Here is a 27,215-nt window from a genome sequence, read left to right as displayed (position 1 = left end):
AATATCAAATAAGTCTGGAGTTCCCTCTAAAATGCCATTTTTCTCTTGTCTCACCTCCTGATGGCCAAATTGAATCTCAAATAAAACAGTTAAAATGAAATTTATATCTCATTTTTTAATGTTTTTTTTCATTGATGTCTCATGTAAATGTGGGGACAGTTTTTTTAATCAACATAACATTTTAAATTATTATTATGCATGAAACGAGTGTCCCACAACAACCCTGTTAGCATAACCTTTTTAGCTGGTAGAAGAAGAAAACAGTGAATCACATAAAATGCATATTACCAGGAGAAGACAAATTCTTTTTCCTTTTTTCTTTCCTTTTTCACATCAGTCAGTTTGTCCAGCTGTAACAGCAGTCAGCAGTAACAGCTAGCTAAATATCTAGCTTCTACTGCTGAGAAAAAGCTAACATTAGCATGGATTAGCAACCCTGTTACTGTGATTAGAGTAGGGTTAGCAAACGACATATAAAATATGGAATAGAAATGGTACCATTGATGTGTAAGCTGAGCCAATCAAACCTTTGATAGTTTATTACCTATTATTGATGAATATGGAGCAGAAAACTGTAAAAGATAAGTTGTGTTTTTCAAAAATTTTGAAGCCTAAATGTCCTCCAATTCTGGAATGAGCCTTGTATATTTCTTCAGATAAGGAATCAGAGTTCTGATGTTGTCTCAACCTAAATTCCTGGTCAGAGATAGACATGGCTGGTGTTGGAGCTGTGACGTGACCCTGCCCTGTTAATCCCATCCTGATGGGGAGAGGACTCAGGTCCAGTCAGGTCCAGTCATGGCTCAGATGTTGAAGGACCAGACTGCCTACAGCCAAGGTGGGACTCCGTCAGGACTGGGGCATCTGTCACATCACCCTCCTAATAATCACTGGCTCACACGCTGATGTAACCACGGTGCAACCCGAACCTGCGGCTACAGGCTACGTTCCAAAATGCTCACTGGGCCGTGACATTTCCCCACAAATGGGCCTGAAGAGTGGCGGAAGTAAGGAGTTTATCATAGTCTTACGAAGCACGTCACCTGTCAGCAGCTGCCCCGTAGCCGCAGCATCACTTTCCTTTTATTACTGACCGTTTAGCACCTAATCGCCACAGAAAGTGAAGGAGTTTGTACAAGTTGTCAGAAATCTGCTTTTGCGGCGGTTTGTCATCCCAACGTTTCAGCTGCTTTCGCTCAATACATCCTCCTGGCTTCTTCCCTGCCTGCCTTCTCGCCCCACCCTCATCCCTCTCCGCATATGGGATTCACATTTGGCTTGGGCCGAAGGCTTTCTTAATGTGATATTATGATACATTATCTGAAGCCATTTACTCCCTGTCACCACCTCTCATGTGGACACAAGCTGAGCACGCCAAGGAGAGGCGGTCAGACTCTGTCCAGGTGAGTTATGACCATTTAATTTGACACTGTTCGCAGCGGTGATCATTTACAAGGCCTGAAAGTGTAATCAAAATACAAACTGTGCTTACGTGGGTTCCTCGCTCTGCCTTTCTCTCCAGGAGCCTGTTGGTGGTGGATAAGTTTTCAGCCTCTCCTGCTGCCGGCTGTAAATCGCCTCTGTCGAAGGTGTGTGTGTGCATGCGTGAGGGAACAGAAGGTGAGAAATTTGGGGGTCAGCTGAGGTCTTTCAGGTAATTGCGCTTCTTAAACTTTTGACCCACTAAGCCCTATTTAGTGTGGTTCAGCTTGCTCCCCTTATTTCCCCGGAGAGTTTTCGACTCCCGCATACCAGGACATGTGTGTGTTTGTGTGTTTGTGCTCGATGTAATAAGTGTCTGAACATGTGCTGTCGGCCTCACACAGCTCATGTTATTCTTTTTCACCTTTTTTTTCCTCTTTTTTCTCTCACTGTTGTTCCCACACTGTTTCCTTATTTATTCAGGCTTTGAAAAATGCATGAGTTTGTCTTGTTGTCTGGTCGCAAACCTCACCTCCCACTCAGTGTCTGTGAGAAACATATAGAAAAAATGTGTCCTCAGCGCTCAGGCAGTAAAAGACGTGACTTATTCGTCTGGCTGCATCTTCTATTCTTCTTGTATCTTTGTTGTCGGTGTCAGTTTTTCCAGTTGCGCTGCTTCTTTTGGTAACTTTTTGGATAAATCACCCAAACTGCAAACAGTCCAGAAATGCAGGAAGCGACTGATGTAATATATCGCAATAAATTGGCTGCAGTTTGTAGCCTCGGAGAAGGCATGGCTCTCAGGATAACCTTCGTTTTTAGCTTTCCGTTCCTCGTAGTTTGTCCCCTTTATATATTTTTGCTCTGTCTGTCCTCATATTGAGCCATTTGAGAATGATGGATGAGGCTGTTACCGTTTGGATCTGGGCTATATTGCTGTTGTATTCATTATTTCCAAACATACAGGCACGACACGGCCACGTAATTATTTACAGATGAAGGCAAATATGCAAAATGAAATATCCTCCAAGTGACCTACTGGGTCCTGTGTATGTTTTAAAGTGTGAGTGATGAAATCATTGGATTTTTTAACTTAAATTCTCGTGATATGTTTGGTATTTTAACTGTCTGATGCCCAGCACCTGCTGGTGAATTTATAAAGCACATTTTCTTCCAAAAAAAGCACCAAAATGCCACAATTTATCAGAGAAAGGCATTGTCTAAACATTCGGAGTCATCAGATCTATCAATCATGTTAGGTGTGACTTACGGTTCTGTCAGGAAAAATAACCAAATCTGACATTTAAATCATGATTTCTCATCAAAATCAATGTATTCTACACATCAGACTTAGGGTTTTCAGCCACGACGAACATTAACATGATAAAAATTCAATAAGTTTTAGGCTGAACTGCAGGCGGTGTTTCAACAGAGCAGAGAGAAGGCAACAACAGGAAAATAAAACATACTGGATCAGTCAAATAAATGCAGCTTAGCTCAGAAATGTTGAACGGAGGAGCAAGCTGTTGGAAGATACATTCAGCATGGTGAAACGTCTTTGGAGAGTTAATGTGCTGAGTTTGTAAAAATGTAAATAGACCTAGTTAAATAGCCTGTCTATGGCATGTAGAAGTCCCATATTTTTCAGTATTGTAACACGTGGAAAAATGCTGTCCAGGTTGATTCCAAATTTAATTTTTTTTCTCAAACAAATAATCCAAGAAATTCAGCTTTCACCTCTGACTCTTTTTTTTGATTCGTGACATCTTAACAAACTTACTTCACAGGAGACATTTTTGAGTTTTCTCCATTTCTAGTCATGGTTGTTCTGTTTTCACAAACAGAGAGGAGGCAACAAGAGAGATTAAGTGGAAAATGAAACATTATGGATCAATCAAATGAATGTGGCATGGCTCAGAAATGGTTGGCAGAGGAGCAAGTTGTTGGAAGATACATTCAGCATGGTGAAACGTCTTTCTAAATGTGCTGCGTTTGTGTTTGTGGAAGTTGTAAAAATATAAATAGGCCTAGTTAATGGCCTGTCTAACGTATGTGGAACCCCCCTTTTTTTTAAGTATTGGCAACACGTGGGAAAATGTTGGACATGTTGATTCCAGATTTAATTTTTTTCTCAAACAAATAATCCAAGAAATTCAGCTTTCGCTTCTGTCTTCTTTCTGATTCGTGACATGTTAACATACTTACAGGAGACATTTTTGAGTTTTCTCCACTTCTAGTCATGGTCGTTGTGTTTCCACAGAGGTGCAGGACTTTATACTGCAGTGAAAAATGAACCCACTGTGCGGAAAAATGTGACAGGAGCGAGAAAAAAAAAAGACCTGCCCAGAAGCTGCTTGGGGTTCAGAGAGTTAACTCTTCATTTGGTTGTGATTTGGAACATATGAAAAATGTTCAGGATGAGTGAAGCTGAACATGCGTTGTTTTCTCTTCTTACGCTGAGATGTTCAAGATACTCTTAATCATTTTGCCTGCAGGTAAAAGACGATCTCAGCAGCGTTGCAGCAGAGAGGCTCCCATCAGGAGGAGATTTCTGAGGTGAGTTTAACTCTTCTTCTTCTTGTCTTACGCCCCTCCTCACCCACCTGCACACCCTCCTCCACCCTCAGCAGGAGAAAGCGCGTGAAGAGGAAGGGCCACAAGGGCCAGTTGTTTTTAAATAAACTAAATCTGCTAACAGTTTTATAACCCTGACCTCGTAAAACTGGCTGCAGCTTTTGGTCAGCTCTCTCCTGATGGGCCGAGCAGAGCCGTCCAGGCCTGGAATTCCCATTTGCCGCTGTGGAGCGTGTCGGTGCGTCAGCTGGTGTGTTTGCAAGAGAGACAGAGAGAGAGAAAGGGAGAGAGAAAGGGCGTATGATATACGATTGCTGTGTCACGATCCACATGTGACGAGCGTCCTCGCAGGCAGACGAGCATCCAGGCTGCTGCTGCTGCTGCTCTTTCTGGAGATTTCCCTGTTTGAGGAAAAGTGAGGGAGAGAGGGAGGTGAGAGAGACACCGAGGGAGGAGAGAATAGCTCAGACAATCAGAGTGTGTGTGTGAGAGAGAGAGAGAGAGAGAGAGAGAGAGAGAGAGAGAGGTAGAAACAAGAGGAGAGAGGAGCTGGCTGGGAAACAATAGTTGAACAACAAATCCAGCGTTGCATGCAGCCTCTGTGGATACCTCTGCTGTCTTTCTGCTGCCGGGCGCTCAAGGTAAGAACCTCGAGATCCACTTCGTCTTATCTTTCAATCAGCTGCAAGTGTGTATTCTAGATTTGACAATTCACTTGCACATGAGATAATCTGATGCATGTTTGTTTGAGTGACACTTGGGCTCACTTTTCCTCCTCGGCTGCACATCCCTGAGCTCAGGTGGACATTCCTCCCTCCTTCCTTGCAGGTCTTCTCTGCTCCGCGTGAGTCCAGAAAGCACAAGTGGTTGTGATTAGGACGCGTTGTGTGACACGATGTGTAATAGGAGGAAACATGTTTGTGTTGGCGCCGCTGGATTCGCTAATCAGGCACTGACAGAGATGCTGGAAGGACAGCGGAGCTCAGTGGGGCTCGTAGGGAGAGCGCGAGGTTAATAGCGGTGCGAATAACTTCTGGTGTGTAGGAATATGCGTTTTACAGGTGTGTGCGTTCACGTCCGTGAGAGTGTGATTGACTTGGCCTCTTCTGGTGGACCCCGAGGCTGCTGGCTGAGGCTGGAAGGAGATGATGACAGATATAATAGACTCTGTGGTAGGTAGGTAGGAGGAGGAGACCAGCTACCACTTCCATTCCACGGAGAAGGAGAGGCGAGTGTGTGAGAACGAGAGCGCGAGAAGGTGTTTAAATGAAAAATGAAGTGACTACAAAAAGGCTGGGGGGGATAATGAGACAGGGGGAAGAGAAACAGCCCAAGTAGGAGGGAGAAACATCTGAGAAAGAGACTCGGAGAAGGACACAATAAATAGGAGAAACAGAATGAAACTGAGATGTGTGAGAGAGAAACAGGGCTGGAGGAGGTGAGACTGAGAGAGTCTAAACCCAAGAGGGGGGAAGAGAGGGAGATGGAGACGGAGTGATGCAAACATCCCCGCAGACATCCTTCTCCACTTCCGGCGACACCAGACGAGAAACAGTTTGTGCAGCCGGTAAGAAAGTGTGTGATTTTTTTCCTTTCTCTCGTCTGCATCCTCACCTTAGACCGAAAATCACCTTCGGACTGTTTGGAGAAGAGGAAGGTGAGAAAGAGGAGTAGGAGGTGTGTTTGAAACGTTGCACATTCAGCCAGGTGCAGATGGACAGCAATGCTCTGGCAGAGCGGCGCACCGTTTTGTGTCTGAGCTCTCATGTTTCATATTCTCACACATGCATGCAAACACACACACACACACACTGGGGCCCATTGTGAGTGTATTTATTTGGACAGTGTTGAAGCTCCGATAGGCAGTTCACAATGTCTCACCGCCGCAGGAATGTGCTTCTGACAAATGGATGCTCTGCACGAAGCCCGGGCCATTGAGAGGATCCTCAACCCGCCTGCATGTGACAGAGCCGCCCGAAGAAACCTGGCCGATAAAACAAACACGCCTACGACTCCTTCGCTCGCTCCGTTTCGAGAGCGCCTTCGGGCCTGGAGCTGAATGGAGGATTGATCTAGTTTCACGCGGCGCTTCCAGCCTGCAGCTCGGTGTTTTTCCTCCAGAACAGAGGATTCGGGAGTTCAGCGGTTTCTGCTTTTTCACCGCTGAAGAAACAGAAATCAGGCAGTCTTCCTCCAGATACGTCCTCCTCTGTCTGTCTCGGCTGCTTCTGAGAAGCCTGAATTGTAAAGCTAACACGAGCTTAGCCGCGGCTCACATGGCTGCCCGTCATTGGCTGCACGCTGCTCTCAAATCCACACTGTTTGTCTTATCTTTACTGGGGGGATATATTTAGTGAGGAGCTTAGCTTTTAGGAGGCTGGCGCGTGGGGAGGGTATGAGTGTGCGAGGAGAGAGGAAGTCGGTGTGTGCGTTTGTGGAGCTGGCGTCAGTAGACGGTGGAGGAGCTTTGGCACTCTGCATGCCAAACTGTGTGTGTGTGTGTGTGTGTGTGTGTGTGTGTGTGTGTGTGTGTGTGTGTGTGTGTGTGTGTGGAGGACAGGTCTGTGCAACCCCTCCACCCTCCTCGCCGCAGTCAGGAATCTGCCCTTTAGTTTATTAAAAGCTGGTGAAACAATGGAGGGGGGCGAGGGCCGGGGATGGAGGTGAACAGAAAATCATGACGTACACTCCGGGCTCGGTGCAGCGCTGTGGCCAATCACAGAGCAGCGCGGTGACGTAGGTGGACAGAAGAAGAAAGGCAGAGATGGAGGCATTCGTGACGGCTCAAAAAATTAGACCTCCCCCGCTCTACCTGCCACCTCTCCCCGACTCCACCCCCCCCCCCCCCCCCCCCTCCTCTGGCGCCCTTTGATGCACCTGCTTTCTCAGCTATAACCGAGCTGCACATTATTACCACCGCAGAGCAACAACTGTGTACTCAGCTGCCGGCCGAGGATCCCGGGACTCCTAAAACTTACATTCCTGCACAACTGCACGCTAAAAAGTCAAATTCCAATTAGATGCATGGTTGAAAGATGAAGAAAAATCCAATTTACTGATTTAGATAAAGCTTTTACATTGCAAACAGTATTTTAAGGGTTGTGTTGATGCAATAATGTTGCATCTCCTTAATATTGTGTGTAATCTAAACTTAAATTTCTGCATTAGTTGAGATAACTTAATGAAATTGGCTTGATTTTCAGCATGTCAAGTCTTCTCCTCTCCTGTATCCTGACATGCACAGATCATTTTCTATGATAATGACTGGTAATTAAGTTTACTTACTAAAGCTCTGAGCAGTGGAAGTAAAAAAACAACTTTGATTTAGGAGGAAAACCTAATTCCTCTAGCTCAGGGGTGTCAAACTCATCTTAGTTCAGGGCAATTTGATCTCAAGTGGGCCAGACCAGCAAAATCAGAGCATAAAAACCTAGAAATCTAAGTTTTCCACTTTGTTTTACTGCAAATTCTGAAAATGTTTACATGTAAAGAACTATCTTTGTACAAAATATTATCAACAACCTGAAATTTCTGAAGAAAAATAGGTTCAATTTCAACAACTTTATGCCTCAGTTTATCATTTACACACATCACAGCGTGTCTATGAAGGCACAAAACTTTCAGTCACAGGCGTCTTTTATGTCTTTATGATTAAAACAACTTGTCAGGGACCAGAAACTATTTAAATTTACAGTTTTACGAATTTACAATCAGATAATGCTGTCTCTGTAATTATAACACCTTACAAAGTCGTCCCGTGGCCCAGACTGGACCCTCTAGTGGGCCGGTTTTGGCCCGTGGGCCTTATGTTTGCCACCCCTGTTCTAACTCAATATAGGTTTCTGATTGAGTTTTATTTCATTAGAAGTTGTTGTAACCCAGAAAGACTGATGGAAAGCTGGTGCGTTTATTGTTTTCACATACATGTGATAGTTGCCAATAATTATCAGATCCCATGTTCAATACTTTTCCAGTTCCTGCTGTTATGTTAATTATAGATTCACAGATGAATCATAGATTTTACAGTTCAAAGCACGTTGAAATTTAAGATTTAAAAACAGTAAACGTGAGTCATTTCAATGATTAAAGTTTTTGTTCTTGTTTTTGCAGCTTTAAATACAAAAAAACCCTGTAATTTTAAGGATTCTTTATGTTATTTGCAGTTTTAGCCTGTGCTCGTTTTTCTTTTCTGGGATTTTATTTGTTACTACCTGTAATTTCGTGGCCCTTTCCAACTGGAAGCTTTCCCTACAACACCTACGGCTACAACTTATTTTCACTGCTACATACTTGTTTGGTTTATTAAAAAAATGGTGAGAAACGTCAATGGGTGTTTCTCAGAACCCAAGATGACAAAGAGTCACTGTCTAAAACCCAAAAATATTACGTTTACCGTCACAGATGAGAAAAGAAACAGAAAATATTCACATTTAAGGGGGTGAAATCTGAGAACTCAGACTTTTTTCTGTTGCCAAAATTGATGAATCAATTAGCAAAATAGTTGATAATTAATTGAATTGTTGCAGAAGTAGTTATGTCATGTCAGCTCTAATTATGTGACAGTCGTACCTTTTGGGAGGAGAATGTGTTTCTTCGAAGACGTAAATAAGAATCCAGTTTAGCTGTATAGGATGGTCATTTTCTGTAAAACCTGCAATGTTTAGAAAAGCACAGCTCTTTTATGAACAAAGGTTTGTGTGAAAGAGAACAAAAAGCCATAAGTGAGGTGGGCAGAGATATTAATACAAGCACCCCGCTGGTAGCAACAAAACACGGTGGCAGAGAAGTTCTTCTACACAACATATGGCCCGTACAGTCGGGAGGCTTCATGGTGTCGCTTCTCTTCTTCTTCTTTTCACATTATTTTTGTCACTTGTGCCTCTTGAACAAAAGCCTGCATTATGACTTTTTGTTTTTGCACCTTTTTATGGCAAAGAAGAGCAGTTATTGATTCATTTCAGTTATTTTTTTAAGAGTTTCTAAAATATTTAACACAACAAGTTGTTTGTCCACTTAAGTGGCTGAAAGTAGTAACTAAGTACATTTACTCCTGATTTTGAAGTACTTCATCCTTCCCTGCTCTACATTTCAGAAGCACATATTGTACTTTCTACTCCACTACATTTACACAATGGATAATATGACAAACCTTTAAAATGTAACACCTTGTTAAAGATTAAACCCGTGGTTTTTTTTTTCTTTTTTTTTTTGGTCTGCAAGTCCGCTCAAAAATGACACCAACCACCCATGGTGTCATTGCTTAAGCTTCATGTGCAATTTTTTTTCTTCTTTGTGACTGTGACCATCACCTGCCCTCATGGCAAATTAACCTATCATGTTTATTTCAAGCTGTTTCCTACATTATGCCATTGAGGGCTGTGCACACCCAAGTGAAACATAAAACAAACACAGGACAGACAGAAAGGTGAGGCATAGACAGTGTTCTAAGAGAAAAGGTGCATTTTATTTGTTTGTGCTCTTTAATTCACACCTTAAAACCATTTACAAATCTAAGACCCTTCACAAACACCTAATACGACAAAATCCCAACTGGATCAATCATGAAGATGTCAGGAGGCCACAAGAAGGATAGATAAAGCAGAGTGAGATCCACAGACACTAACCCAGCAACCTCCACTGACTCAGCAACCGGAGGAACACACTCTATTGAGTTTTGGTAGGTGGCGGTGTGGTGAGTCTGGCATGCATGAAAACCTCCACCAAAAGGAGGGAGCTGTCCCCTCCAGCCCAAGGAGGTCCACACAGCCCCCCCGCAGGAGCCACCAAGCGGAGACCCAGCCCAGGAGCCCGGAGCGACCCCCCCCGACACAGCCAGAGCCCCAAGGCCCGCGCAGCAGGACGGGCCATAGCGGACCCCCACGGCGCCCCACCGGCCCACAGCCCCGCTTCCCCCACGACCACCCATCCTCCCCCGCAACCCGACCCCGCCCGCCCCCCAGACCCCAACCCCCCCCCCACCGCCCCACCCCCCGCCACCCACCCACGCCACCCCCCCTCCCCCACCATGCTGCCCACCCACAACCCACCCCCAACACCCCCCCTCCGCCCCCCCACCAGGCCACCCCCCCACCCCTCACCCAGCCACCCCACCCCACCCCACCCCATCCACCCACACCACCCACGCCACCCCTCCCACACCCAAATCCGGGAGGCCACCCGCTCACTGGAAAACAGCACCAAGGGACCGGGCAACAGCACTGCAAGGACAGACGAGCCCAGCCCACCTCCGGCCGCCCAGAGAGATGCGACCCTGAGGGAGGGAGGGAGGGAGAGGAAGGAACACCAGGGGAGGCGCAACAACCCAGGCCCTCGGGCCTGGCAGGGAGAAGCCCCGGAGATCACGCCAGTAAAACTATTGTGAGTTACCCTGTTACTGAGTTCACCAGTTCCCCAACTGGGGAACCCCAACAGGGTAACGAACCCCCCCCTCAGTCTCACCGCAAGCCCAAAATGTGAATGTGTATGTGGTGCGTTAAAATTGGGGGAAGAAGTGTCAGGGTGGGGGCATAGACGGGGGGCCACAGCACAACACTGCACTGGGGCCTATCCCGTCTAATGACGTCCCACCCCATAACCACCCACCCCCCAGGTAGTGTGGTGCATTAAAATTGGAGGGGAATTGTGGAGTAGGAATAGTACCTCTCCACCCCCCCCCACCCCCCCCCCCACCCCCCAAGGGATGTGTTGTGTGCCCTATGTGTATATTTACAAGTTGTATTGTGCGAAGCTTGTGAAGTGATTTAAGAGGAGCGATCAACAGGGCCCCACCCAGCCAGGCGGAGGGAGGTGCGCGCGTGCCCAGTGCCCCCCCATACACCCCCCCACCCCAACCCCCAGCCCCCCACCCCAACCCCCACCCCCCCCAGCCCCGGCACCCCAGCGGGCAGATGGCGCAGGCCAGGCCAGAACACCTCCGCGCACCGCACCCGGTCCCCCTCCCCCTACCCTCCTCCCCCTCAGCCCCCCCACCCCATCCCACACCCGCCCTCCCATCCCACACCCATCCCCCGCCCCACCCCCCAGGGGGAGGGCGGGGGATGGAGGGGGTGGTTTTTTGACTTCTTCCAAACATCGGTGCGTAGCCGGGCTCACATTTCACATGTCTGACTTGTTAACGGCTCCAACAAACACTGATTTTTTCCTCTAAACGTCTCACATTACAATAAATGTTCAAGTGATTCAATATCTCAGCAGAAAGATTAGACAGAAACTGGAAACAGATTTGTGCATCAGAACTTTGTTTTTCCTTCTTTCCTCTCCATTGAATCATGTTTGGAGATTTATCATCTGTAGCTGGATATAATACTAGGAATAAAGTAGTTTTAACTGCAGCAGCTACAACAGTAACATGCTGCTGATACTTAATAATAGAATGATGCCACATGTAATAATAGATCAATGAGAAGGACAAAATGCAGACTTTTAGTTTCACTTTTACTGTTCCAAGAAGGATTTTTCATGCAGGACTTTTACTTGTAATGGAATATTTTAACTTAAAGATCTGAAAAGTACTGAGGGACCAAAACAAAACTAAATGTTAATTAAATAAGCAATTAATCACTAATAACAATCATTCATTACTTTGATTTTGGCACATGAACATATTTATTAATAAATTAATTCTGCATACATGGCCTCAATTTTTGAATTTTACTGTTTTGTTTTGTTTTTTTCAGAGATCCTGCATTCACATATTCATTTTTGAAGTAATAATACAACAGTATAGATATACACCGGAAAAAATAACAATCCAGCTAAAGAAAAACTGAAAATCTGGTTGCAAGGGTTCAAGAAAAGATTTGCTTATAAAGTGTAATACAGTGGCATTCAAAAACAGTAAAAAAAAAAATATATATATACATATTTCTTAAGGAAAGAAATATCTGCAATATTAGAATTCTTATAGTTTTAGCTGCTTTAAATACTCATTGTAACACACATAAAAAAATATAATAACAATGTAAAATATTTTTTAATTTGTGGAAAAAACCAGGAGCCAAAAATATTGCTGCAATGCTGTGAAACTGATGGAAATAAGCAAATATCTTTTTAAGTCACAGTACAGTCACCCTTTAAAAAGAACAAATTACTATTGATGTGGTCATTATTTATAGTTTTGACCTGTTTTCTAAATAGTCAACATGTATTTTAATTCCTTTCCTTTGATTTTACTGGAAATTTTTACTGGAAATTTTACAGATTTTTGGAAATCTGTAAGATACATTTAAAAATATATATTTATCATTGTTCAAACCTATTACACATCATTTTTAGGGTGCAATACTGGAACTGAAAAGCTATACAACTCGTGAACCTAAGCAAATATCTGTAAAATAATAACATTTTTAGCTGATTTAAATACTGGAAAGCTGTGTAATTGTACAGTCACACTTTGAAAAGAACAAATTGCTACTGATGTGGATGTTATTTACAGTTTTGACCTGCTTCTTTAAACAGTCAACATGCAATTTAATACATTTTCTTTAATTTTACTAGAAATGATCAGGATAAATCTGTAAAATAACAGTTTTAAAAATGATTCACCATTTTTCAAACCCAATATAAATCATTTTTATTTCAATTAATGGCAACTATCTGTTTCATAATTATATTTTTTGAAGATTTTATGGTCAAACAAATATTAGTCATTTACAGATTCAGCGTTTGTAGGGTTAACATGTAATGTTTCTGTCATTTTACGAGTTTTTATTTAGTGAAACAGGAAAAAATGTTATTTAAAAAAGTAATTTCTTCAAGATTGAATTAAGCTGTCCAAAAACAGTAATTTGCGTGCAGTATAGTCCAGTACTTTAAAAATAATATGCTATTATACTCATATTTAGACACATGTCTGCCTCTGTCCAGTGACTGAGGATGCAGGGCATCTTTTCCCATCATAGCCTCTAATAGTAACAATATAATAATATCTTCAGACCTTAAGCTCAGACTCATCATCTCATAACTCCTCAAATCCACAAGCTTCAAAACAGAAGGACTGCGGTCTGTAAGGAAGGTTGTACTGCAGTTCTGTATGTAGTTATGTGGTTTGGTTCCCCACATGTTCTCAACCCAGAGCGGATCTTTTTGCAGGTTCTGAGTCCATCTTAAATTATCTGCCCCTTGGCAACACTGCTGCAGTTGTACCTGCAAAGAAAAATTTTTAAAAATGAAGTGAAATTTGCTTAATTTGATTTGCTCTATGACAGATGATATGTCGTTTAATAAGCAGTAAACGCAGACCTACAGATAGGTCTGGAGTTACATATAATGCGGGCTGTGTAATAATTTCTTCTGCCTCCGGGCCTCCAGCTTTTGCTCTCTAATTAGTTTGTGGGTGCTGGGAATTCCACATTGGTGAGTTGAAGAGGAAAAGGAGACTGCTTTGGATTTTTTGTGGTTGTTGTGCCAAATTATTGAAGTTCTAATTTGTTTGAAGAGAAGCTGAAGCAGTGGGCAGACTCTACTGACTGATGTAGCAATGGGAGGATGTTCAGGATCAATCTAGAGCTGAAGCACTCGACTGCTAAATGATTAAATGAAAACTTTAACTAGCCGTGTATGTACGGCCTGTTGAGGTTTTGATTTGCGCACCTTAAAGAAGTTTGCAATTTAAAGAGTACATAATATGAAATGCATCTGTTAGCATGTCCTGCTAACCACCTGTAGTACTAACAAAGGACGCAAATGTTAAAGAGTTTTCTAAACTGATTGTTGACTATGTTAACAATCAAAGACTTACTAATGGTTGAAATGTTCCTAAATGTTAGCAGCTAAAACACTCGAGTGCTAAATGATTAGATGATAATTTTATTTAGCTGTGTATGTATGGCCAGTTTGCAATTTAAAGAGTTTGGCAGGTTCTGTTTTTTTTTATTGTTAACTTTCTTTAACATCAAATACAACTGTTAGCATGTCCAGCTAACCACCTGTAGTTGTAACAATGGACACAAATGTTAAACAATTTTCTGAACTGTTAGTCCGCTACGTTTACAATCAAAGACTGATTAATCGTCAAAATGCTCCTAAGCGTTAGCGGCTGAAACACTGGACTGCTAACTGATTAAATGATGACTTTAACTAGTCACGTTTGTGAACTGACTTTCTGAACTGATAGTCGGCTGCATTAACAATCAAAGACTGATTAGCACATGAAACAGTGGCGGCTGGTGGTGAAATTTGTTGGGTGGGCTAACAAATGCATAATACCGATTAAATGGTTAACACAGCTGCAAAAGCAACATCACCTATGATACACACAGTTACATCAATTACAGGTACACTATACTTTAGTGCTCTACATCAACACTCTCTCTCACTCGCACACACACACACACACACACACACACACACACACACACACACACACACACACACACACACACACACACACACACACACAAATACTGTGTTTTTCTGTCATTGTGGGGACATACCATTGACTCCCATTCATATCTAACCCCTAACCCTTACCCTTACCCTAACCTTAACCCAGACCAAAACAATGCCTAACCCTAAAGAAACGTTTTTGCACTTTTACATTTTTTAGTAACAACAACATGGACAAGAAAATGCTGTTGCCACCCGTGGGGACCTAATTTTAGGTCCCCACCGTGAGACGAGTCCCCACCTATATAGCACATAGTCAGGTTGAAGTCCCCACCGGGTCCCACACACACACACACACACACACCACTACAAAACTTGTTCCAACTGCAATGATTGCCCACAGATAGCCTGCTGCTTAGCTATACTTGCCGTTAGCCAGTCCTTTCTGTCAAACCAAGAAACGCAAAACTTATGATTTTGTCGTTTGTCCCATTGAGTTATTTGAACATCATTTGGCCGATGTGATCCCAGTCTCTTAACTTCCAGCTTTTCCTCCAAAGACATTGAGGAAAATAGACATGAAAGCAAATAATCCACCTCGTTCATGCTAACGCCTGCCATACCGTAACTTTTTCTCCCTCCTTCCCAACTCTGGCACAAATAGCAGCACCGCTGCGTCAGCTCGCTGCTATTGGTCAAAGTCAAGGCCTGTGGGCTGACTGAAGTTAGCCCAAATGATCAGTAAATCACGGGGGCGGGACATGACACCTGTCAATCACTTACAAGAATGAAATGAGCCCATTGAGAGATATTCTATGTTTTTCTTTTGACTGATTGGTGCTGTTGCTACCTTTGGTTTCACCTAAACTTAAAACAATCTGTTGTAAGTTATTTAAAAAATAATTTTCTAATCTTTTTTGTGTTGGCCTGGGAGGGCTTAGTCCTGTTAGCACATTTATACCAGCCGTCCCTGACATGAAAACCCTTGCTAAGTATGAGCCCCTGCTAGCTAAGTAGCTAAAACACCTTTATACTGCTTGACAATGTAGAGTTCATCAACACAACAGCAGGGAGGTGTGCTTTGTGACAGGGCACTCAGCAACCACACATGTAACTCTACCTCACTAAACAATAAAATTCTCCACCTGGTGGAACAACCAGGTACTACAGCAAATCTATAATACACTTAATGCTGACATGCGTGTCTCATGTGCACACCCTAACCAGGTAGTTTTGGTTTCTACCCCTACCAAACCATTTTGTTCTATCAAGTCCAATGCATGCAGCTCTAATACAGACTTTTGTGGTAGCATGGCCGAGTGGTCTAAGGCGCTGGATTAAGGCTCCAGTCTCTATGGGGGCGTGGGTTCAAATCCCACTGCTACCATTACTTTACATAATTGCCCCTGATTTTGAATTTGCCCTTTTCTTTATGTGTGAGGCAAAAGAAACTCATGTCACTTGATGTGGACATGTGCCAAAAAACATTTACATCTCAATATTTTGCTGCCTTTTTTGTAAAACTCTGTTAGTCAAGGGTGTCAGTCTTTATTAGTATAAGTACTAGAACTACAGCGACTAACTGATTACTTTGTCAAGTATTAAATTAGCTGGCACTTATTTGACAATCGATAAATCAATTGGGTAATTTTTGAAAGGAAAGAAACAACCTAATTCTTTGATTCCAGCTTTCTGAATGTTATTTTTTCCCCCTCTGCGACAGTGAACTGAATATTTTTGCATTAAAGATAAAATAAGACATCTGGAACTTTGGGAAACACTGATCAACATATTTCACAAGTAATCTGCTATTAAAATAATAGTATGTTGCTTCTAGATGTAGAAAGAGAAGCTTCCAGTTAGAAAGCGCTACAAAATCATGAGTGGAGGCAGAACTTTGACCCTCAAGTTTAACTCTGTTCTGCAGGTCTCATATAAAAACAACAAAAATGCACTATTTGCACCAAACTCTGTTTTAAAAAAAAATGCACTTTCAGCTGTAACTGCAAAGTCATGACTCGTCTCAGCTCATTCACATGATAAAAATTCAGAGAGTTTTCGGCTGAACTGCAGGCAAAGTTCAGAAAATATTGGACATAATAATCAACAGTTGTAGTATTTGTTAGTTGTAGCCCTGGCATCTACGCATTAATCTCCCTCAAACCGCCACTCCATCCTTTCCTTCTAATGCTAAAATCGACGCTCAGGACTACTTGTTGTGACCAGAAACTCTCTCTTCTTCATTTGAACAGAATAACTTTATTTTTTGTGACACATCAACAGTCTAGCTGTGCTTTTCGACTCTTAAACCATTTATTCTCATTCCACTGAGCTCCATCCATGGAGTCCTGCCACAGAAGGCCAGGTGGAGGCTTTAGGACGACAAAACTGAGACTAAATCGTACCTGAAACCACAACCTCCCGCTCCCTGTCCCAAACCACCTGCTGTATGTCAAACTAAAACGTATCTGAATGTATTTTATCAAAGATAAAGTGACTTCGGGCTCCAGAAAATCCTTCACTTCATCACACGGAAAGTTTGACGTTCTGCGATTCTGGCCTCGGCAGCAGCAGCAGTTATTCTACGGCAGTCATCAAGTGAAGTTGTTTACTTTAATCGAGCTGAAATTTCACGGGTAATTCACAATGAATGACTTGTTGTATTTGGTGAAGCTCCGCTGCCAGCATAGTTGTAAGTTGAAAACAGCGAGGACCCAAGGTGACATGAGGATCCAACACTCCTCCCAGACATAATCACAGCAGAGTGGTACGAGAGCCTGGAGCCGAAGGAAAAGGAGTAATCGCTTTTGGGAGGAACAAGTGGAACAGAAAGGGGATTTATTTTTGGATTTGTATCAGAAAGACAAGGTCAGTTTGATGGATGATGGGGTTGCTTCCAACCGATAGATCCAGGAAAGATGCAGACCGTAACAGTTTTTAGTTTAAGGGTCATTATATTCGAATAAGATGGCGGCGATGCAGCGGAGCGGAGGCTGCAGCTGCTTTCTGTGCACTCTCAGGGTTCAGTAGCTCACTTTCCATCGCAATTTTGGCACATGTTGAAATATTGCATTTCAAAAGGTTAAAGAAAGTCCTACAATTCATCGTTCCTTCGTCGATTAACGGTCAAACTGTGGAATTAGTTCAGCAGTATAGATACCTTGGGACGATAATTGATGACAGGCTGTCGTTCGAGCATCAGGTTGATGCTGTGTGTAAGAAAGCCAACCAGCGCTTGTATTTCCTTAGGAAGCTCAGGAATATAAAGGTTGAAACTAAGTTCATGTATATGTTTTACTCAAGTTTTATCGAGTCTGTCCTAACATTTGCTTTTATCTGCTGGTTTGGCTTAGTCAACCTTAAAAACCAAAACAGACTCCAAGGTATTGTCAGAATGTGCAGCAAAATCGTTGGCACTCGACTAACTGACATTTCTGTTCTACATAAGACTAGATCCTTAAAAAAGGCAAATCTCATCCGGTTCGACCCTAGCCACCCTCTAGCTTCTGAATTCAGGGTGCTTCCTTCTAGACGCAGGTTTCAAGTGCCTATATGTAGGACAGTTAGATTTAAAAAATCATGGGTCCCACTGGCCATTGGCCTTCTTAACAAAGAACGGTTTTTAACGCCTTTATAAGGCAGTCCGCTCGGTGGTCATTTTAACTTTCCTTTGGTTTTTATTTATCTTGTTCTATTGAATTTAATTTATTATTGTTATTGTTGTTTTTACTGTTGCGTATCACATTTTACTGTGTTTTGTCTGTTGTTTGCTGCTGGCTGCACCAAAAATTGCCCCACGGGGACATTAAAGATTTCTTGATTGATACAATTTGCGAAAACATTTTACGGTGTAAAGAAAAAGAAAAAAACACAACTTAGTTATTTTGATAATAGTTATAAATAATAACTGGTAAAATCAGAGAGGAAAAAATTATTTTTATTTTACAATAACTGTGTTTTTAAAGACCAAAACTGTAAATAATGTCCACATCAAAAATCTGTATTTTTACAAATAGTACTTATACCATTAAAAAATGCACAAAAAAAGCAAAAATATTATTATTATTAGAAAAATATGTACGGACTAATTAAAATGCTGACTTAAGGTTCAAAAAATGGCATTATTTTAGAATTTTTTACAAATAGAATTTGTTCTTTTGTGACATTTAACTGCAGAATTACACAATTTTTATTGTATTTAAATCAGCAAAACATATTATTATAGAAAAGATGTGTAGGGATTAATTTAAAGGATTGACAAAATGAAAAAAGTCTTATATTTACAGATTATATCTGGTAAAAATCACAGAAAAAGTATTAATTTACATGTTGACTGTAAAAACGGCCAAAACTATAAATAACGTGCACATCAAAATTTGTATTTTTAGATCATTTACAGCATGTCTCTTGGAAACTTTAATTTTATTTAAAAGAAAGAAAAGGAGATGAAAAATATAATTTTAACTGTTTTTTTACAGAATTTGTTTTTTTAAAAAAACCTAACAAAAAAAAGGTCAAAACTGTAAATACTGTCCACATCAAAACTCTGGATTTTACAAACAATTCTTTTACAAGATATTTGCTGTAATTTTTTACAATTTTCAGTTTTCATACTTGACCGTTGCTGCCAGATTTTTACCGTTGTTTGGATTATTTTTATATTTTTATTCATTTTACAGCTTATGCTCATTTGAATTAGTTTTTGATGTATTTGAAAAAAGAATTAATGCAGTTCATGAGAGATGATAACATCTCTTCTGAATAAGTTCTAACTTTGCAAACATTAAACTCATTGACCGATCAGCTGTTTTCTTTCATTGTCTTCGTCGACATCATGAAACTTAGTCAACACCAGCTGATATGAAAGAACAACCATAACTCCCATGATTAAAACCATTTCCTCAAGACTTTATTTTGTGTGCTTGTTTATTACTACTGTGTAGCTCATAGTGCCAACCTTCTGACAAAACAATTCAGGCCTAATTCACATTTTCTGCTTTGAGGATTTCGGATGTTTGCTTAACAATCATATAGAAAACAAGGAAAGCACAACTCTGAATGGAATTGATAGGACTCAGAAACACCCCCACAACTTAATCAATTGTTCCTTGTATCATTTCTGATGAAAAAGTCTTGGTAAGTCCGCGGGGGTTGATTTGTAGTAGAATCACAATCGTGATGGTCAGCAGGCAGCTGATGTAGTGTTCACTTGTTGTCATAGTTACAGTGATGAAGTGCTGCTGTCTTGTAATGATACAGAAATCTTTAACAAATCTGTGGATCCAGACTATAAGCTGCATCACTGCCAAAATCTAATCACTTGGTCCTTGTGTCATTTCTGACCTTCCCTGAAAATTTCATCCTAATCCGTTGGTCAATATTTGAGTAATGTTGCTAACAGACAGACAGACAGATGAACAAACGTACGCCGATTGTCGCGTAACTCCGCCGCGTTCTTTGGCGAAGTAATAAAATCTGAGCAGAATAAGTGATCTGACCCTCCCAACCTTGTTTATTTCAGCGTCCAGCACCGACAGACCAGAGTTCTGGCTTTGCAGACTCACAGCTCAGTAATGAACTCAGTCCCTCCGTTACATTCTCCATATATTATCCTAAAAGCCCCCATTATTGGAGCCAGCTGCCGTTCAGAGCTCCGTATTGACATCAGCAGCTTTCAGAGCTTCAGAGCAGCCAGAGGAGACGGCAATTATGACGTGTAGTCACCTTGTAGTGACGGATGTCCTGCAGAGCTAAACAGACAGATGACAATCAATAGGAGAGCATCATAAAACGGTGGAACGTCCGGCCAGCTCTGCTAATTGTTAATCAGAGAGGACTCCGCTGGCCGCCGACCAGAATTACAAATTTGAGGTGGAATGAAGTGTTATTTGGCTCGTCCTGGCGTTTACTCGGCTGATCACTCCCGTCATTATCTCCGTCCGCTTTGCTTCACATTAAGGCCAGGACCTGTTGTCCTGTTTAGCAGAAACACATGTTCTGAGGGGAAACTGTGATTTATGAGAAACAGAGGATGTTTTTCTTGTGTGAGGTTCACTCTGGATTCTTTTAATGTGTTTTCACTCGATAAAAATCCATTTGCTGGGTTTGAAAGATGCAGCAGTCGTACATGATTTCTGCTCATCTGTGCAGCTGCTAACTCAAACCTACAGGAGCTTGAAGATTCACAGTAAAGTATGACATTTATTAAACCTGAAAAAACCTGATCACAGTCTGACCTTCTAAAATCAAGACAGATTTTCTTCTACTGTCACATTTTTACTGCAATATAAAACCCTGCACCTCTATAGAAACACAACAACCACGACTAGAACTTAAAAATGTGTTTTCATGCAGTATCGCAGTTCTAATGCATGAATCATATATGAGTCACTATAGAGTTGAAATTTCACAGAATTTTTGTTTTTCGTGGAATCAGTTCAAGCAAATAGGTTGTTTTGGTCAAGTTCTCAAGTAAGATATGTAGGATAAAGCAGAAACTCGTTATTAAAATAGCACATTTTTCTAATGTGCTATTTTATAATCACACATGATTAGTTCAAGGACTGTTGGAAAGTTGATAATCCGACAATTCTTTCTTGTTTTTCTTTCATGTTTTTACAGATAAGTTGAGCAATTTCAGCAACCGTTTCTTAGAAAAAAATACACCTTTTAAACTCATTCTATTACACAAACACACACGGGACTGAATAGTGTTGCAGGGATCGGTCAAAACACTTTCAACACAACTTTGTTTTGTGTCCAAAATAAAATATGCGGACTACACTCCCTGGTGTTTAACACATGCAAATACATTTCTTTATAAATGGATGGACGTTTCACTGCAGCTCAGGGAGGGATTTTATTAGTTCTTTACTGTCCAGGTTTATATATACAACTGTTTCTTAAATGATAAGTTGTGCACTAGCAGCTGAATAACCTGGTAGCTACTTTGTTTTCCAGCTTCCTGCCACACAGTTTGGTCTCTGACTTTTCCCGCCAAGTTTCACATTGTTTCACGTACTTCACGCAAAAATCGAATCAGTGAAAAAAAAAAAAACAAAAGGAGGAAATTTATAATGAGAATCACAAGTCACAAAGGTTTCTATGGGAATGATTCCTGTTTACTAGACAGAGATACACATAAACGAGGCCTTCTAGTCCTACTTTAGCTTCATTATTTTGATTTTCAGTAATGTACTGTACTTATGTCTTATTGTTTTTCTCGTAGGAAGTGCATTTATTCTAAAAACATTGCCTTCAGGTTGCGTAAAGTTTTATCTTCGTTTATCTTTATTTATATGCTGATTTTTAAAAGAAAAAAATTAAGAAAAAACAGCATTAACGGTACAAAATGTCCACATCAAAAACTGCATTTCTGCAAACAGTAATTTGTTCTGTCATAATATGTCACTGCAAAGTTATATAGTTTTACTGTCCTTAAAACAGCTTAAAAAGTCATGTTTTTACAGGTTAACATTACAGTATTACACCATTTTTCAAAATATTTTTCTGGCACCCTTGCTGCCGGGTTTTCACATTACATTTACAGATTTTTATTTTACAGAGCCGGTAGTGAACAGTGGATTTTATGAGTCGTCTTTTTTTCTTCTTTAAAACATCTACCCGCTGTGCTGGAAAACAAAGCCGTAAGAAGCAAAACAAAAGAAGCAGGCGAATGCTGGAGTCTGCTCTTTTTATTTTCAGGACTTTATTATTATGAGCAAAAACTCTTTCCTGCTGCATGAAGTCATCGGATCTGGTGCTGTTCTGAAAATAGTGATGATGGCAGCATGAAGGCAGGTGTTGTGGGATCAGCTCATCTGTTTTATGGAAAACAAGGGAAACAAACTAAAGTCTTGCTTTAATTAGTTTGGTTTTATGGTGCAGATTGTTAAATAAAGCTGCAGAAAACTCGGGGCTGCTTCTAGTTATTCTGTCACTGGAGGCTCCTAGAATGAAGCTCCATGTGGACGTCGCTGCTCTTAACCCTCCTGTTGTCCTCATTTACAGACACCAAAAATATTGTTTCCTTGTCTGAAAAAAATCCAAATATTCAGCAAAAAAATCCAATAATTCCCCAAATTTTTCGTTAAAAAGTTTCCCTTAAAAATTATATTTTAAAAAAATCCCTCAAATTTTCCAAAAAAATTCTTGTAAATATTTTTTAAAAATTAGTAAAAATCTTCAAAAAAATCCCAAAAATGTCTAAAGTGATTACATATAATATATCAGTAAAACTTCTAATATTTTCTTTGAGAACATTCACAAACAAATCTACCAAAATCCAGAGAATTTCGCTGGATTTTGGTTGATTTTTTTGTGAATGTTCATAAGAAACATTTTTAATATTTCTTTTTTTCCACCAAAAACTGTGCATAGATTTCCAAAAAATGTTGAAAATGTGGACATCAGAAGTTTCCATGTGAATATATGTATTTTTCCACATTTTCAAACTTTAAAATGGGTCAATTTTGACCCACAGGATGACACGAGGGTTAGCAGGGACTCACAGGCTAATCTGTGTAAACAAGTAGCTTGTAAATGACTGCAGCCGTGAATCTTGATTTGATCCGTGTGACCCGTCTGCTTGGTGGATCCAGTATTGATTTCATGTCGTCCTAAAAGACTCGAGCGTGTTCAGGCTGTGGACGAACCCGCTAACGATGCTGTTAGTGATACGGCGGTGGCGGTGGGGATAACAGTGGTGGTTGTGATGCTGGGCCAGGTACGGCTGGCAGTGCTGGAGGTGCTGATGGGTCGCTGGCTGCACGGATCAGGGCTCGGCCCGCTGTGTAAACCCTGCAGCACATGTTCCAGCGAAACATCTCAGGGAGTATTTATTTTAACAGGCCAAATGATACTTCTATTTCTCTCAGGAGGAATGTTAAGGCTAAATGATTCCCTTTAGCAGGAAAAACAGCCGGGCTGAGAGGAGGGAGGAGGAGGAGGAGAAGGTGGAGGAGGTGGAGGAGGAGGTCCGACTGCTTGACTTCAGTTCAGACGAGGAAATCAGTGCAGAGTCGTGTGGCAGCGATGATGGATGCTATTCAGGAGCTATGATAAAAGCCGAATTGTGTGTGTTTATTTGTTTTTGCTTAATGGTTTCCTCTGCTTTGATTGTGCCAAATGTGTCGTTTAATGTGACCACTGTTAAGTCAATGCACATATATACCCAAAACATAAATTAACCCTCTGAAATGCAAACAGCTTTTGGGTTGTTTTTTTGTTTTTTTTGCTCCTGTCACATTTTTTTCTCACTGTGGGCTCTTTTTTTTTTACAGCAGTATAAAGTCCTGCACCTCTATGGAAACAGAACAACCATGACTAGAAGTAGAGAGAACTCAGAAATGTCTTTTGCAGAGTTTGACACAGTTACAAACAAATAAAGCACTCCAAGAGTGCAGTACTCCGCCAAGACTGCTCAGTTTTTGTATGATTTCCAAAAATTTGTGGTCTGCAACGGTGGATTTGTAGTAGGATCGCAGTCATGTGATCGTCAGCAGGTAGCTGAGGTAGTGTTCACTTGTTGTCATGGTTATGCCTTGTGGATATGTTGCAGCGATACAGAAATCTTTAAAAAATCCGTGGATCCAGACTGTAAGTCGCATCAAAATCTAATCAGGTGGTCCTTTTGTCGTTTCTAACCTTCCCGGAAAATTTCATCCAAATCTATTAATCTATTTTTGAGTAGCGTTGCTAACAGACAGACAGACAAACGTACGTCAATCCTCTCACAACTCTGCCGAGTCTTCGCCTCCTTGGTGGAGTAAAAAACAAAATTGACTTTTTTATAATTTATTTAACAAAAATTGCAAAAACACAAAATAAACACACATTTTATCTACAATACTGTAAAAACATGATGGCTGTCCACGCTATAGATAATTTGAAAGATTTGTAAAGCAGAGTGGTCGAACCAACTTTCTGTAGTTTTTGAATAAAAAAGGTTCGAAGTTTTGTGTTTTCAAGAATGGTCTAACATTCAAAGTGCCACAGTAACAGTATATTTGAATTGTGGGTTAGACCACTTTGCCACTAAAATCTAGATCAGAAAATATTACAGAAATGAAATAAAACTCAATTTGGATTTTTTGTGGCGTTAGACCACTCTTATTAGTCACATTGTTAGTTTCTATACTCGTCTCCTCTCCGCTCTGAGGAAACACTGCCTGCAGTTCAACCTAAAAGTTTTTGTTGTTTTCAGCTGAGTCACTATAGACGTGAAAACTACACTGAATTTAGTGTTTTTAAAAGAATATGGTTAGATCAATTGATTCATTCATGTAAGATAAAGTGATTTGACTGAAAACTCATGATTTAAATACTTAGATTTAGTAAAGAAAAACTGCACGTCACACATAAGGACTGTTGGAAAGTCGATAATCCGACAATTCTTTCTTGTTTCTCTTTCTTCTTTTTACAGATAAACTGTTCAATTTTGACAACTCTTTCTTAGATGATAATTGATACTTACTGACTTTTTATTCTAGATTAATCAGGAATACCTTTGTGTGTGATGCTTGATGTAACCTGGATAGAACTACAAAACTCTGTGCAGCAGCATCACAACAGACCACACAAACATATCAGCTACAGATATTTCCTGTTCAGAACTGTGTAAAACACATATTTCCCCACATCTGCACTTAAAACAGCCAACAAGAAAGTCGCACCTACATTTACAAAAGACTAGTCGATGGGTTACAGTATTTAGCATTCTGTAAATTCTACTACAGCTTATCTGACATTTTATTTCTACAGCTTCAACAATTAATTAATTTTCATGTCAAAAAGTAAAAGAATCACCCACTGCTGGGACTAGTGACGATCAGTTTGAGTGTTTTTTAAAGGGAAAAGGCCAAATCCTCTGATTGCAGATTCTTATATTTGAATATTTTCTGATTTCTTTCCTATTTTATGGCAACAAACTGAATATATTTTCAATTTAAAGACATCGTTGTGGTCTTTGGGAAACACTCATGGACATTTTTCATGATTTTTCTTTAGTAAATCAAGAAAATAATCGACAAATGACAATAATGTTTCTTGTAGCTTTAATTATTTCTTTAGATTGCACAATACAGATGCTTCTTAGACTCCAGTTTGCACTTTTTTTGAAGTTTAAAGGTGCAAATAACTTTAATAAATTGCTAGTTTGGGTCTTGCTATGTTATTTGCTCTTTTTGAGGAGGCTACTTGTGTAACCTCTGTAGCTTCACCGTAAGCTTTTAGCACACGGATATAAATCAAGTTAAAGTATGTAATTAGAGAGAATTATACACGCAAACTAAGTGAGAATTAATGAGAAGCTGCTATAAAGTGATCCAGTAATCGACTCGTATTTAAGCACAGACCTGGTTAACAGTAAAATCATTTTTAAATCTCACTCTCTGACCCCACGTGTACGCACACCTTCCCTTAATTCACAACACATTTAGCCTTTTTTAGCAGCACTGCCTCGGCCAGCACCTCTCAACACAAACCCTATTGTCGGGAGCGCTATAAAAACTGCGGAGGAAAAAAATATGTAAATACATGTGAAAATATGCTGCGGGACTGGCGGAGGGTTTGCAGTCATGAGAGGGCTTGTTGGGAGAGCGATTTGTTTTAATGAAAAAGTCATTCCTGGGGAGAGGAAAGGGTCCGGCTGCAGGCTGTTTGCACTCGGCTTAAGTTTCTGCTCTGTAATAAAAGCACCAGGACTTATGTGTCTACATGTGTGTGGGTTTGACCGAAAAATAACGGAGACAAAGTGAGCAGTCAATCACTGAAAAACTTACAGAGGAGCTGTCTGGACATAGCTTCAACACGTTCCAGTAGCTCTCCTAGATGTACAATTGACTAAGCATAATACGAACACACACAGTTTTGCTTCTCTTCTTGTTTTGTCCCTGATTCCTCGTCTTCCTCTTGCAGACTGTGGTGGATCCAGACTGTGGGGGATGGCGTGGCCTGAGGAAACAACCTCCGACCCCGAACCTCCGCTGTACTAGCAGGAACCAACGAGAGTTAAAGATCTTCCTCGTCTCTGAGACCCTGTAACGCAACGTCTTGGACATCTGCCGAGGATCGAGAGCTTCAGGGTGGCCCCATCATGAAACCCTCCATCTCCGCGGGCCCCAACTCCGGCCTCCTGCTGGTCCTGATGTGCTGCCCCCTGCTGGGTCTGGTCCAGTCAGTCAGCAGCAACAAGGCCAGCGATAAGGGACATCCTCACCTGGGGGACGCCGATCCGGAGCGCTGCATGAGGCACCACTTTGTGGAGACCATCACGCACCCCATTTATAAATGCAACTCCAAGGTAAAGGCACGAATATGCACTGCAAGAATGTAGAAGTTGTATCAAGAAAACCTCAGAGCAACAGCCAAAAGAATCCTCCAACACTGAACAACAGTTATGACGCTTTTCCACTGACAACTTCTCGACTTGACTGTACTCGGTTTGTGAGGTTTTCCATTAGGAAATAGTACCTGGTACCAGGTACTATTTTAGTACCTACTGTGCCAGGATTCTAAGCGAACTGAGTTGAGCCGATAATGTGATGTCTACAGAGTGCAGGCCACTGATCGGACAGGGAGTGATGACACACGAGAGTGACTCCTTCACAAAATCCAAACTAGTGGTATAGCAGCAAAAGTTTGGGGTCACAAAATGTCCTTATCTTTGAAGAAAAGCATTTTTGTCCAATGAAGATAACATTAAATTAATCAGAAATCCAGTCTAGACATTGTTAGTGTGGTAAATGACTATTCTAGCTGGAAACAGCTGATTTTTAATGGAATATCTCCATAGGGGTACAGAGGAACATTTCCAGCAGCCATCACTCCTGTGTTCTAATGCTACATTGTGTTAGCTAATGATGCTGACTAGA

At 41.1% G+C, this 27,215-nt stretch overlaps 1 protein-coding gene and 1 non-coding gene across 4 annotated transcripts in view; both read left to right on the top strand.

Moving 5' to 3' along the window:
- The first annotated feature begins 487 nt into the window (after nt 1–487).
- The window catches only part of ndp (norrin cystine knot growth factor NDP), a 40,699-nt gene continuing 13,971 nt past the window's right edge, over nt 488–27,215 (top strand). Inside the window, exons 1-3 of one of the 3 annotated variants that reach the window (XM_022201512.2) lie at nt 488–1,620; nt 3,918–3,978; nt 26,260–26,644. In XM_022201512.2, coding sequence (XP_022057204.1) covers nt 26,438–26,644 — 207 coding nt within the window. In that variant the 5' untranslated portion in view covers nt 488–1,620; nt 3,918–3,978; nt 26,260–26,437. Of the gene's footprint in view, nt 1,621–3,917; nt 3,979–4,165; nt 4,638–4,939; nt 5,564–26,259; nt 26,645–27,215 lie in introns of those variants that run through there. The other 2 variants (XM_022201510.2, XM_022201511.2) reach the window with 2 other exon arrangements.
- On the top strand, nt 15,649–15,730 carry trnal-aag (transfer RNA leucine (anticodon AAG)). Its single transcript has one exon. It is a non-coding gene; the product is annotated as a tRNA-Leu (tRNA).

This window comes from Acanthochromis polyacanthus, chromosome 14 (genome assembly GCF_021347895.1).
Source record: "Acanthochromis polyacanthus isolate Apoly-LR-REF ecotype Palm Island chromosome 14, KAUST_Apoly_ChrSc, whole genome shotgun sequence".
Lineage (NCBI taxonomy): Eukaryota > Metazoa > Chordata > Actinopteri > Pomacentridae > Acanthochromis > Acanthochromis polyacanthus.
Note: the sequence above shows the minus strand (reverse complement) of the source record. Positions and strands in the feature narration are given on the sequence as shown.